We start from the raw sequence: 13,883 nt of genomic DNA, 5'->3' as shown, positions 1-13,883 counted from the left end.
ATGAAGGAAGAAGCTTTCATTTTAGCAGAGTTTTTTCTCAGTGGATTCAAATTCTCAGTTCAGATCAGCTGCTTCTTAGTGCGCACAAATTTCCAGACAGCAGATCATTTGAAAAGAGAAACAAAATCAATCCCCATTTTTGCTCCTCCCAAAATAAAGCCTTGGTGACTGTTTTACCTTAAGCTAGAGATGGCAACAAAGAATGAAGCCTAAAGAAAGCTATTTTGAGAACCAACTGCCAGTTTCAAGCTTGCATACTTTGCATTTGCATGGGTGATTTACTCCTGGACTGCCGCTTTGGCTGGTGCTTGGCAAGCAGGACAGTGCTGCTCTTCCTGCCCAGGGACAAGATAGATTTGCACCCTTCCTTCTGGTGACTTTATCAGGCTTCTTGCCATCTCCGCTGCTCTATTGGTAATAATCTGTAACATATGGTAATTTCTGAGCCGTGGGTGTTACTTTTTGCATTTTTTCAAGCAAGAGAGAAGAATAAAACTGATCAATATTTAAGACGTAAAGCTGACTTTCTCAGCAGATTCCCCAAGCCGCATTTATATTTCACAGTAAAAATGGGTCCCTAATGAAGTAGCAAAAAGAGAGTACATAAATCATGAGAGTGTCAATTAGGATAGTGCAAACAACGCGAGTGTCCCACTGAGGTCTGTTGTATGTGCTCACAGTTATAAGGAAGCAATTAAAAATGAAATATACAAATAATAATATGATAAACATTAAATAGAAATGTAAATATGAAATTGACTCAAACTGTTGTTAATGATTCCAAATATGGAATTTATTTTTATAAACATTTATTTTTATAACCTGTGTTATACATGTAGGTCAAGTTTCAGGATCGAGATGGGAGGAGCTAGTAAATAACACCTAAATCATCAGCATCACATAATGTCATGTTAACATTTGCTGCTCTGTGGCAGTATGTGGAATAACGACATCTTTAGCTAGACAGCCAAGCCTGTCGTGGCAGTGTGGGTAGGAGGACCTCTCAGGATGTCATTTTGTCTTTTTTACTGGGAGTGATGAAGCAGCGGGCTGTGCAGCACTCCCACCGTAGGGGGGTATAAAGCTGCCCGACCCCTGACAAGCCCATAGAGAATCAAGGCCTTTCTTGTCTCTACTGTTGTCTGTACTGTCACTGCTTTCCACTTTTTTGTGTGTGCGTGAAGCAGTAGGTCAATTAAGAAGAGCATTTTCCTCAAGAGAGTCACCTCCTAATTAATAGTTACTGACAATGGTTTTGCATTTTGATGCTTGAACTCTCTGTATAGGAAAGACAGAGCAAAAGGAAGGAAGAAAACTACTTTGTTGCAAGAACACAGCATATCAGAAATGATAATGTACTGTTCCCTGCTGCTTTTTGAGCTTTAGCACTGTGTATGTCATTAAAATAAAGGTCTTGGCTGTCAGAAATGCATGTACATCTTATTTGGCAGAAGGATCCTTCAGCATTGTTTTTAAGTTAAGAAATAATGAGATTGCTCCTAAGTATGGGATCTTGATGACTGTGACCAATGGAGTCCCAGTAATTCCAGCTGGAGAAGTGAAAAATCCCAGTATTCTGGGAACTGGGACCAAATCCTGCATAAAACAGAAGGGTGGCCAGCAGGGCAAGGGAGGTGATTGTCCCCTTCTGCTCTGCCCTTGTGAGGCCTCACTTGGAGTCCTGCATCCAGGTCTGGGGCCCCCAGCACAAGAGGGATGTGGGGCTGTTAGAGCTGGTCCAGAGGAGGGCCATGAAGATGCTCAGAGAGCTGGAGCACCTCTCCTATGAAGAAAGGCTGAGAGAGCTGGGGATGTTCAGCCTGAAGAAGAGAAGGCTTCAGGGAGACCTCACTGCAGCCTTTCCATATTAAAAGGGGACTTATAAAAAGAGATGGAGAACAACAGGCAGATAGTGATAGGACAAGGTGGAATGGTTTTAAACTAGAAGAAGGGAGATTTGGATTAGGCTTTGGGAGGAAATTCTTCACTCAGAGGGTGGTGAGGCACTGGCACAGGCTGCCCAGAGAGGCTGTGGATGCCCCATCCCTGTAGGTGCTCAAGGCCAGGCTGGGTGGGGCTTTGAGCAACCTGGTCTGGTGGGAGGTGTCCCTGCCCATAGCAGGGGGGTTTGGAACTGGATAATCTTTGAGGTCCCTTCCCACCCAAACCATTCTGTGATATGCACTGAGAATTGGCATATAAGGACACGAACCCTCGCTATGACTCCAATGAGTGGTCCAGCTTCGGGATTCTTGGGGGAAATGCAAGCCATGGTGCAAATGGAGAGACATCTAGCCACCTTAGCAGTTAGCAGGTTTGGAAAAGACACATCTAGACTTTAATGCTAAAGAGCCACCACTGGACCCTTCCTCCATGATTTGAGCCGTTTCATAAACACAGAGGCAAACAGTCTCTTTGACAGCAACACTCTTCTGCCTTTCACTGGCACTGAGAACTGTCCTCCAAGTGTAAAGGCACCACCTCTGACTGAGGAATGCTGTAGGTCCCAAATCACAGATCACACTTCTGAAGCATGTTCTTTTGTCTCATTGCCTCTTTTGGCTTTCCTGCTCAATGCAGGCAACATGGCCTAGGGACCACTGCCTTTCTTGTTTGCAAACTGAAAGGCTGAGAACTTGCCACATGGTGGTTACGAATTCAGTGGTGTAAGGCAAGAGAGAGTCTTGAGTTCAACATTTTGCTGATTTTATTAGATTAAAAAAATTGAAGGAGAAATTTGCTTTATACCATAATCATGTAAACTGCATATTGCAACATTTGTTTGCCTTATAGGTTGCTTTTAGCATTTTTTGGACTTCATGCCAGCTAAAGAATTTGTTGCAGACATTGGCGTGTCTGTCAGCTTAGCACGTTAGCCATAGCTACTACTCAATGTGGCATTATTCCCCGGGAGACAGCACTGTTGTAAGGTTGAGTTTGCACTCCAGCCTGGCTGGATTTACTCCAGACACTCCAGCAACTTCTGCCAGGAGCTCCTATTGCAGGATGAAAAATGAGAAGTCTGCAAGGGCATTAAAAGTACTTGAAAGATCACATAGATATATTGCAAAGGACAAATTCTACATAATCCTCTGTCAGGCTTAGATGTAAGGAAACCAGGTAGAGTTTATATCATTTTAGAGGCTCTTACTATTCTGGCTGATCTCAGCTCTGCAGTGGCACTCCCAAAATACATGATTATTCAGTGTCACAGCCACTTAGTAAACCCAGAAGGAACTTGCAAGGGCAACCCAGAGGGGCCAAAGCAAAACAAACCTAAAAGAATGGATGTCAACCTGACCAGACCCTCCCTTTGGAGCTGGGGACTTGTGGATGCACAGAGACAAGATGCAGCAAGGGGCTAGAGCCCATTACCTTAAGTTAGTGCTGAGTTTGGAAACCAGCAGTGTCTCCATCACCATCAAATCAGACACCATCAAACCAGATGGTGTATCCCATGGTGGATCTGCAGCAGAGATGGCCAGATGTCTGTCCCGGGATGTTCTGCATTTCTGCCCCACAACACCTGTGGTCCATGACTGAGCTGTGCTATTGTGCGTGGGACAACCCCTGGCACATCGCTGCAGGTCGCAGAAGCAAGGGAGGAGATGCCTGCCTCAGGACAGCCTCAGGGGAAGAAAAGACCAACTGAGAGACATTAAACACAGAGGCACCGCATCTGGCCGAGAAAGCCCAAACCAGTCCGGATTTATCTTGTTTTACTGTTTGTCATATGCAAATTGATTTTATTCCATAATACACGGAAGGGAATTGCTACATTTGCTTTAAAAACAAGGGATGTAGAAGTATAATACATAACACTGCTTCCAAAGGCCAGGAGGGAAGTGTAGTAGTTGGCAGCAAGGTTATTTTGGGACTGCTCAGTGCAGCCCCCATGTTCCCATCAGTTGGTCCATGCTCCCACACCCACCTGCACCCAGGTGCCACTGATATCAGTGGGATTTTTACCACTAACCAGGTGGGACTTCAGTAAAATAATGAACTCAAGCAAACAAAACATGTTTGAGTAATCTGTAATCAATTTGTCCATTAATCCTTCGTGCTGAACCCCACCTTTATAATGCTCTTAATATCTATTGCTTTTTAATGATTTTTTTTCATACAGTTGATATTATTTCTTCTCCTCTAAGTCTGGTATCTGCCTTATAGTTTTTTTGCTGATAATGTGAGTTCTTGAGTTAATACTGAAGGAACTACCCCACTGCTGTCAAATCTGACTTCTGGAAGGTTTTACAGGTATGACTAGTTACAGACAGAGGTCGATCAGTATCTGACATTTGTGCCTGTACAAAATAACACACTTCTGAGTCTCATCAAATGTTGTCAGCACCGTCCTGGCCCCACAAATTTACATTGCATAAATAGGTTCGGAGAGAGAAGATAGTGTCGTGTCAACTTCCATAGAATCATGGAATGTTTTGGGTTGGGAGGGAACTTTTAAAGATCATCTAATTCCAACGTCCCAGCCATGGGCAAGGTCATCTCCCCCTAGATAAGGCTGCCCAAGCCCCACCCAACCTCACCATAGGCGGCTGCTTTTTTTATAAATGATTTTTCTGGTTGGTTGGTTGGTTTGGAGAGAAAAAAAAAAAAAAGAAAAAAAAAGAAAAAAAAAAAAGACTTTGGAAATTAGTGCTAGAAGATGCAGGTGTTTAAGGTCTGCAAGTGGCTGTAACAGGCTGTTCTCTGCAGCTCAGTAAATTCTGTACCTCTCTGCCCTTTACCTGTGGAGGCTGTTCCAAAGACAAATTACCCTGATCTGGCCTGAACTTCCCTTTGCTCAGAGAGTTTGGGATTATTTTCCACACTGGACTGTTTGAAGGTACTATCTTTCTCTCTTGCTAAAGGAGCAAGTTTCCCAGAAAACCTGATGCTTCTGCTTTTTGAAGAAAACTACCTTCAGAGGCAGAAATGAGTTTTCACTACTTCTCACTCTTGGTTGCTTGTGACCCATTCTGACTCATCCACACACCTACTGACTTGTAAACAAAAGGTGAAGCTTTTATCAAGGGATGTTTATCAAGGGATAAATTTTCCCCTCTCTTGAACTTATACAAAGCCATCGAGTCTCTTCAAGTCTCTCCAACTAAAATTCCTTGTCTGACACAGGGTTTTACCTGCAAAAGTTTGGTGTCCTAATAATGTTTTATTTTAATGGCAGCTGGAAGGGAAGAGTGAGAACACCCCAGGAGATGTAGGCCTCACTTCTGATGCCAAAGGAGCTTTTAAACGGGAAAGAGAGGAACACAAGAAGCTTCTGGCTGAGACTCACAGTGTGGTGATGGACCTCCGCTGGCAAATCCAGCACAGTGAGAAGAATTGGAACCGGGAAAAGGTGGAGCTCCTGGACAGGCTTGATAGGGACCGACGAGAATGGGAGCGTCAAAAGAAGGAGCTGCTCAGGCGGATAGAGCAGGTAAGGAGTGGGCAAAGGCTGGTTGCAAAGCATGAGTTGTTGCACCACTACTACACGCAGTCCAAGGTCAAGAAACTGTAGTAAGAAACAGCACAGGAACAGTTTTGGTTCCTTGGCTACATCAGTGTTTCCCATGATACAAAACAATTTACGTGCTCAAGGGAGTAAAAGGAAAATGCTCATAAGCCCTATAAAGGACTGCTTATGAGAAATCAGGTCCAGGTTAAAGGCCATTTCCTGCCTTATTTCAATTACCCTGTACAGGCATGGTCCCACTGATTCACTCTGTTTGAAAGCTTATGTGCATCTCTTCATGCTGAAACACTCAGTCCCACATGCAGGGTTATTCAAGGTTGGATATACAGCTTCCTGCCAAAAAAAGTCTGTTCATCTGTGAATTTGCCACCAAAGATGCAGCTGCTGTGACTATTCAGTCTCAGCTGAATTCTTTTTCTCTAGCAAAGGAAACCAGGAGATAACAATGAAGAGTCCTGATTGATACTAAACAATCAGCTTGCAATGCTAAATATTCAGAAGACACTTTTGGCCTTGATCACATGAATTTTGTACACACCTCTTCTATCATTTGCAAATCTGGTAATTGTGTATCTATCCCCTTGTTTTTCATGCCCATCATCTACACCGCCGTGTACTTCCATCTGCTTAATATTAGATACTGATTTGAAAATGTTGATCCAACTTTCACCTAATGGGTTTCTGTCTGGCTGGAAACCACACAAAATATTAAAATCAAGTTTAATGATGGAGAATTAATACACCATTTTTGACTGAACATTGCTCAGCTCTGAGTCATGCATTCCAGGAAGAGTAAGAAAAACAACTGAAATTGTGGGTCCTCAATTAACTGAATACTTCCTGTCCTTAGGACATCAAAAATGGAATGGCACCAGATTTGTGCATGCTCTCTAGGGAGCACTTCGCTTGAATGAAGTACAAAGTAGCTTCACATGTTAAGCTTAATGAAAGCCTGGGGTGACTTCATGACTGATTTTTGAAAAGGGTTCTTTGTCTGTATCTCATGTTCCCATGCTTGGGCTGCAACAAGAAGCTAGAGAAAAGACACCAGGCTGTAAATATTATCAGACTAAACCTCAGTTTTAGTTATGGCTGGTAAGCCCACTGGGAAGCACTTAAGAAAATGCTGTACCTTACAGATATTTCTAAAATCACTACCAAAAATGTAGGTGCGAGTGGGTGGTGACCAATATGAAAGTTTTACGGAACAAGAAAGGTGATTTGAGCTTCTTACTTCAAAATATCAATAAACAATATTCTGGCTTTTTTAAACTCCTGTTTATCTGAGGGTTTCTGAGAATACTTCATGCAGCTTCTTGAACTAGCCTTGCAAAACCTTGTAACGTGGAACTATAGTGTGTCTCTTAAGATAAAATAACCAATGCACATGAGATAAAAAGGGTTGTAGCAGAGCGATTCATCAAAGTTAATCTGGTTCCAAGGCTTCACTGGCAGAAGATGCTGATTTCTCCCTGTTTTGTCTGGGCTGGTTTCTAATTCTTGAATTTGAGTGGCCAAAATACCTCCTGTGGATTCTTCATGCAAAATGAGAATTAAAAAACCATCAGAAAATTTCCCGTTATACTAAGGACATGGGCATAAACTTTTGTTTGGAAAATCACTGGTACCTCTTTGGATGTTTATAATGCTGCCTATGAACTGTATTTTTTGACATTATCTCTTCAATGTATCCTCAGTAGCCTGAGGGATCTAACCTGGTTCAGGATTCCTTATTCTGTTCCCTGGGAACAAGACCCATTGAAGGGTGGAGGAGAGAAATCCCTGTTAATGTTACCTAGCCTTTAATTCTCTTCAAACCTGAAATAACCTCTCAGAGTCATCTTGGGAAAGTCTACAGAATAGCTCTTAACTAACCCTGGAACTGATTTCTTTTGTTACCATTCTGAAACTTCTAGGGCCCAACTATCTATTTATGGTACAAGAGTTTTACACAATGTTAGCCACAGATAGGGAAAATAAAAAAATACTATGTCAGTCTAACTCCAGAGGACAAGATGATCAGAAATAGCATTGGAGAGCTTGGCTATCTGCCTGCAAAACTTCATAATCCCATCTTTGCTTATAATCAAACATTTCCGTGTGTGACAGGAAGCTCCCAAATATTTGCAGGCTTTTAGTTGAGTGTCTTCTCAGATTGCAGTCAAGTCCAGCTTTATATGGAAGCAATTAGTATTTCTCTGAAGTCCTTCTCCCCAGTGTTCTTCTGTGTGTATTCCATGTATGGCGATACGTAGAGGATGAGGAGACTACACCAGTGTGTATGTTTGAAAACCAGTCCAAGAACAAACTGAAGCACGTGTGCCAAACTTCTTACTAATGCTTTATGCCTGTCTGCTTTCACAGAGCTAATGAATAATACATGTATGATAAGAGGGAAGCTCACACCAATGTATAAAATATATAAAATACTTCGGTTAGTTATGGGAATACCACTTGCATGTAAAAAACATGATGACCTACTTTTTTTTCAGAGCTCAAAGTTGTATTTTTTTTTCTTTCTTTTCAAGTACACTGTCACTTTGTTTTCCCTTAGAGAACACACACACACTGTGTTCTTTAATCTAATTCTGCAAAGATCACACCAACAAATATTTGAAACCACAAGATCACCTATTTGGAGAGGTGTGTTTTTATAGGTATAAGCAGATTCAGGCTCAAAATCATTAGTCAATTGAAAAGTTAGGCCAGTATTTCTCATTTTAATTCTCCTGACAGTAGTTTGACATCCAGAGAGTGAGCCAGTACTCTGTGCTGTTTTCTCTTAGAGGTTCCCAGATAATCATCTTGCAAGGATCTTTGAAAATCAGTGGTGGCTTGCATGTGGATCTGTATATACCAACAATGTGCAATTACCATTTCTCCTTGCTTTGGGTCCTGCCCATATGCTGGGAAATGGACTCTGGAATCTCTTCAGATATACCTCCCAGCCCCTACCTTTATAGGATTCCTAAGCTGCTTTTAATAAAACTGTTTCAGATTTTGTGTATAATGAGCAAAACACTAAAGACGCTTTCACCTTCTTGTAGGCCTGAATCAAGCAAAAATCTAACTGACTTCAGCCCAAGTGAAAATTTAGTAATTTAGGATCTGGCCTAAAATCTGCATTTGATCTACATTAAGCGATGTGATGCCCATTGATTTTTTTCCATACACATGCAGCAGCATTAAAAGCATGTTTTGTAGGAGGTCCTCAGTCCCCAGGATCCCAGGAAATGACTAGCATTTGCAGGTTATTGCCAGTAACCTTAGCAGGCTGCTCTCACAAAGCATCAGAATTATTTATCGGATTCCTGCTGTCTCTCATTGTATTTGAAAATGTCACTCACTTCACTTAACCTGCTATATTCATAATTAAAGGAAATGTTGATCACATAACCTAATTTTAAGACTGACAGAAGTTCAATTTCAGCAGTGGTTCACTGTCTCTCTGTCCAGTTTTTCTAAAGTGTAGAGTTAATAGCTTTGATGGCCCTTCTATTAAATATGTATTTTCTTCAAATGTGCTTTGCATGCCTAATTCATCCCCTTGATAATTCTTTTATTACAAATAGTCAACTTTCTAGCTCTGTGTTAGGGCTAGACCACCTTGAAGACAAAGCTTTTGTGTTTTGTTAAGAGGGATTTTCCCCCTCTGGAAACAAGGTGAGTGATATACATGAAAGTGCGATCCTTGTATTGCTGACCAGAAGAAAGTTTGTGTATATTTTGATGAGACTCAAAATCACTCACCCTTATTTGAGCTTCTACTTGTTTTGCTTTAGGATCTTATGTCAAGATTGCTTTTAAACAACAGTGTTGATTTGTTTCTTTAAAAATCAGATTACAAGCAGACACATGATTTTGTGTGTATATATACAGAGCGTATATATGTATACATATAGGCATAAACAAGCAAAATTAAATACGTATTTAACCACTTGAAATCCTCTGAGTAATAGCATCAAAGTCCTTAATACATGTCTTGTTGTGAAAGGGCCAAGAGAGCAAACCCACCATGCCTGGAGCCAGGCGGTGACCTCAGGCAGCCCAGCGGCATGCAGCATTGTCTCCCCAGGCCACGCGTGCCTTGCTCCAGGAGAAGGATGAGCAATGCAGGGTGCCATAGGCTACACGAATAATTGCTGATCCTTCCAACTTGCCTTGTTTTCAGCTTCAGAAAGAAGTGAGCCCACGAAGAGGAGGGAGCTTTCTGTGTGACCAGAAGGAGAGCAACCTGCGCCCATTTACGACCCAGGGGAACCCTCACGTGCCTCGCCCGATGGGATCAAGATCCTACTCCGACTCAGATGCCATTCAGTTTGATGACCGGTCACTGTCCAAGCTGAAGGAGAGCGATCGGTGCAGCGCCACAGAAAACCTCTTCCTGGAGTCGCTGTCCCTCGATTCTCCCGATGAGTCGGAGGAACACCGCTCCCGGCAGCTGGAGCGGGAGAAATTCTTTACCGGATTAACAGAAGTATGCGCTCTTCTAACTTTTGTCAAGCCTGCATGTTGTCTCTTGTGTCACAATTTGCACAGCATCCGTGCTCTAGAAGTGAGATACTGTGTCATGGTCACTGCTTTGCAGCTATCCAGCAGTAAATTTGGTATTGATGTGGTTTGTCCCTTGTTATGAGCTGATTAGACTGGTGCCAATCACAGGAGAAACTGGGAGCCAGTCTAAGGGTCCCAAAGATTACCTCACCTGCTGGCCATTCATATTAAGTACTGTATTAGATATATTTATATGGGCTCAGAAGGTCTCATCCAGCTGTAAATACCTACATACATATAGAGGCACAGGCTATGTATTGCTAGTAAGGAATTGAGTGCTGTAGAGAGATACTTCAGGTTGTTCTATTGTGGTTGCTCCTCAATAGATTAGGATGAGAATGTGAGATGAGATGTTGAAAAAGTAAAATTGTTCTTCATCAGCAAAGCATCTGCCCTCAGACTACACCATAAGGATACAAAGATCCAAAACACAGTGCTAAAAGATGCTATTGACCATAGTGAATGTTGTCTGTGTGCTGCTAAAATCTGTACAACACACTTAGTTTACCTGGATCTGGGTCTTCACAGTTTTGTTTGGGGTTGTTACGGAACAAGATGCATTGTGAAAGCTCTGGAAGTTAAAATTACCAAGCGGACAGCATGCTGCATGCTGTTTACCAAATGCAAGTCTGGAGTACTTTCTTCTGAACTGAAAATTCAGATCTGTGTACATGGGTTAGACATTTGGCCTGTGCTCTGAGCACGACTGTTCTGCTTGGGTGGACACATTATAGCTAATAGAGAAGCAGAGACTTTCCAGTCTAAGATGTACCTGTGTACTCAGGCTTGAAAAGTTGGCCACTTTGGAAAAAAGTCTGTCAGCAAGTCAGATCTCAAACTCCCTGTAGGTGTGACAAAGTTTCACCAGTGTGCCTTGGCTTGAACGTGCTAGCCTGTGAAAACTTGACCCAAGCATTTCTTTGAGAGGTATAGCATTGGTCCTTAGCTAAAGGACTGGGAAATCAGATTCTTTGGGAAGAAGAAAAAAAAAAAAATAAGGGCAAGAAATGTGGCTGCAGTTCTTACATTTTAGGTAGCTGGAGGTACATGCATGCTCCAATTAGACTTTCCTCTTTCCAGTGTCATAAATATATAGGGAGCAATGTGGGATTTTGTATTTATTATTTCTCAGCTGTTTCTTTCATACACATTCAAGTGCTCAGTAAAATATGTGATAGCATTGTCAGGGATCTATGTTTTATGTTTAATTCTGATTGCTGTTTTCTTTACTTAAAATTCAGTCTTGTAGTTAAGAATGGAGATCTCTCTAGATGCTTTCCATTTTCAGACATTGCCACCATTGACAAAAGCGTTGGCAGCAAAATTAGGTCCTTGGTTATATTTGCACAGCTTCTTCCCTTCAGAGCATGCTTTGGTGAAATGCGTACAAAGTCATTTCGCCTCACTAGGTTTATTCAAGCAAAACTGATTAGAGTTTAATGAATAGATTTACTGAGGATGCACAGAGGCAATTGCAGCCTGCTGACTATTCCTCGCCACTGTATTTTCTTTGTGGTACTAATTGTAGTAAAGTCAATCCAGCCTTCAGCCTGATTCTCCATTCAGTTAGATCAAATGTACTCTATAATCTCTCCACTGAAGCCAACAGACTTACACCAGACTAAAACTCCTATTTTTTCCCTGACTCTCGATAAACACCAGAAAGGCATTTGCCAAGTGAAACAGTACTCTTTTTGAATAATCATAATGTGAAATACACTTCGGTGTTGCTCATGTACATGATTTCATGAGCTTGAATAAGAATAATAGGTACTAATACTCTTTTGGTTCCTGATCATATTTTATATTTCCTATTTTATGAGAAATATAAACGGTAAAAACAGTGACCGCAGAGCAGTTGCTTCAGATGTGTCTGTTAAAAAAGCACACACAACAACAACTAATTATGGGATTGTCACAGGGAAGCAATTGCCATAAAAACATCTTAATGCCATTAGCAAACCCTAGGTATTCCCCCTATGAAACAAGTAATAGTCTTCCCACACATTTAATAAAGCTAGCTTAATGAGTTTCAACTGGCGCCATTTGTTAGTTCCTAGAGAACATACAATGAAATCTTATGTCAAAAGACCAGTTTTTTATCTCTTATTTCAGCACAGCTAGGCCTCTGACATAAACCAGATTAACTCCGTGAAATGAATTCACTCACAAATATGTAGTCCAAAACAATACATTGTTCTTGTGGAAAAAATCCAGTTGCAGCTTACTTCCATTTGTGATTGCAGGGGTGTGCTGGTTTTGGCAATAACAAATGGAAGTGAGCTGCGAATGTTTTTTTTTCCACATGTACAAGTTCAAGGCTATCCTAGATTTGGCATAAAGGCTTTTACCCTGTGCAGGCTGTTGTCCTAATGGGATTGACCACTTTGCCACCTACGTGCAAAGGAAAGAGTATTCCCACAGGCAATTTAAGATTTCTTATCAAGGAGCAAGATGCTTTTTAAAGACAGACATACCTGGTGGAACTACCTGCAAGTGAATGACAAAACACCCACAAGTTAAAGCCACAAACAGGTTCAGAAATGACTGTTTGTTTCTGTTTTTCTTCAGGAGGAAGAAACACATAAAGGAAATCTTCAAAGGTGAATAAAACTTAGAGGAAAAAAAACAGCAAATATTCAGCCACCGGAATCCCGGCTCTCTTGTGCCCAAACCACAGACCGTAGGCATAGCTGTGCCACCTCCTAATCAGCCTGCAATCCAGATTAATGGATTTACCCAGGGATTAATTTGTCTCAATATGCTTCTGTTCTACTCTGATTAACGTGGGCCACATTCTGCTGTGATGCACAAAGATCAAACTCTCTGAGAGTGCACGAAATTGTGTCTGTGTTGGCAAGTAGTACAGACCTGTAGGCATCGATATGTAGAGAAAAATACATGTAGTTGGTGCTGAGGACCCGTCACGCTCCTACATGTTCGAGATGCTTTACGTTGCACTAGTTCTGGTCTGATCCCGTGGGCTGAATGCCCACCTAACCCTAGAGTGCTTTTACTGTGCTTCTGGAAAACATCTTCATCCCAAAGGGATCCAGCCCATGCTCTCTGAGATTGTCTCCAGATGCAAACTAGAGCATCTGAATAGGAGATTCTCTTTCACTCTAGTTCTGCAGCTGGTGCTCTTGATTAAAATCTCACAGTGTGATTTTACTGTATCCTCCAGAATACTGCTGTATAAAAATCACCACTTACTGAATCCTCATCCAGCTTTGGAGACCTCACTGAGCTGACTCTCATAACTATACTCATTTACATTTTTAAGTAGTGCCATGCAGAAAGGTTCTTTGTTGATTTTTCTTATAGCGAAGCAGTAGGGTGACTCAGCTGAATGTCTGTGATTTGTACAAACTAGCAAAGTGTGGGAAAGCCAAGAATCCAGCGTTATCACATAGAGACTCCCTTTTGTTGAAGTATAACATGAGCTCAACTCACCAGGCCAGTTAAATGTAACAGCCTCTAGGCTGGAGATCCCACATCGCTGTGGGACACCAGCTGTGCAGCCCGAGCAATCTCAGGAGTGGGGGTAGACTTGCTGATTTCACAGCAAGCCAGAAATACTCTGTACTTCCTTTGAAAAGTGTGCCTCATATTGTCACAAAGACTCATTTTCTGTGAATAATATATTTCTGAAATGCATCCTACTGCTGCATATTTCAGACGTTTGCCCAGCAGTAACCCATGAGAACGCAGTAAATTAAGAGCCATTAATAAACCATTTGGTACTTTTAATGACACATCAGGAATGCTTACATTTCCCAGCTATTTAAAAAACAAGAGGGCTAAAACAGTTTTATATATAAGCAGATAATGAAAGTTGAGTTTTCTGAGTTAGTTT

The 13,883-nt window shown here is 41.7% G+C and overlaps 1 protein-coding gene across 7 annotated transcripts in view; it reads left to right on the top strand.

The window, feature by feature from the left end:
- Positions 1-13,883, top strand: part of MTCL1 (microtubule crosslinking factor 1) — a 104,439-nt gene that overhangs the window by 81,035 nt on the left and 9,521 nt on the right. For all 7 annotated transcript variants that reach the window (XM_084508113.1, XM_084508112.1, XM_084508118.1 and 4 more), the window contains 3 exons: positions 5,183-5,437; positions 9,645-9,950; positions 12,599-12,630. In XM_084508113.1, coding sequence (XP_084364239.1) covers positions 5,183-5,437; positions 9,645-9,950; positions 12,599-12,630 — 593 coding nt within the window. The remainder of the gene's footprint in view (positions 1-5,182; positions 5,438-9,644; positions 9,951-12,598; positions 12,631-13,883) is intronic.

This window comes from Aythya ferina (assembly GCF_964211825.1).
Source record: "Aythya ferina genome assembly, chromosome: 2".
NCBI lineage: Eukaryota > Metazoa > Chordata > Aves > Anseriformes > Anatidae > Aythya > Aythya ferina.
This window is presented reverse-complemented; position numbering and strand designations above follow the sequence as displayed.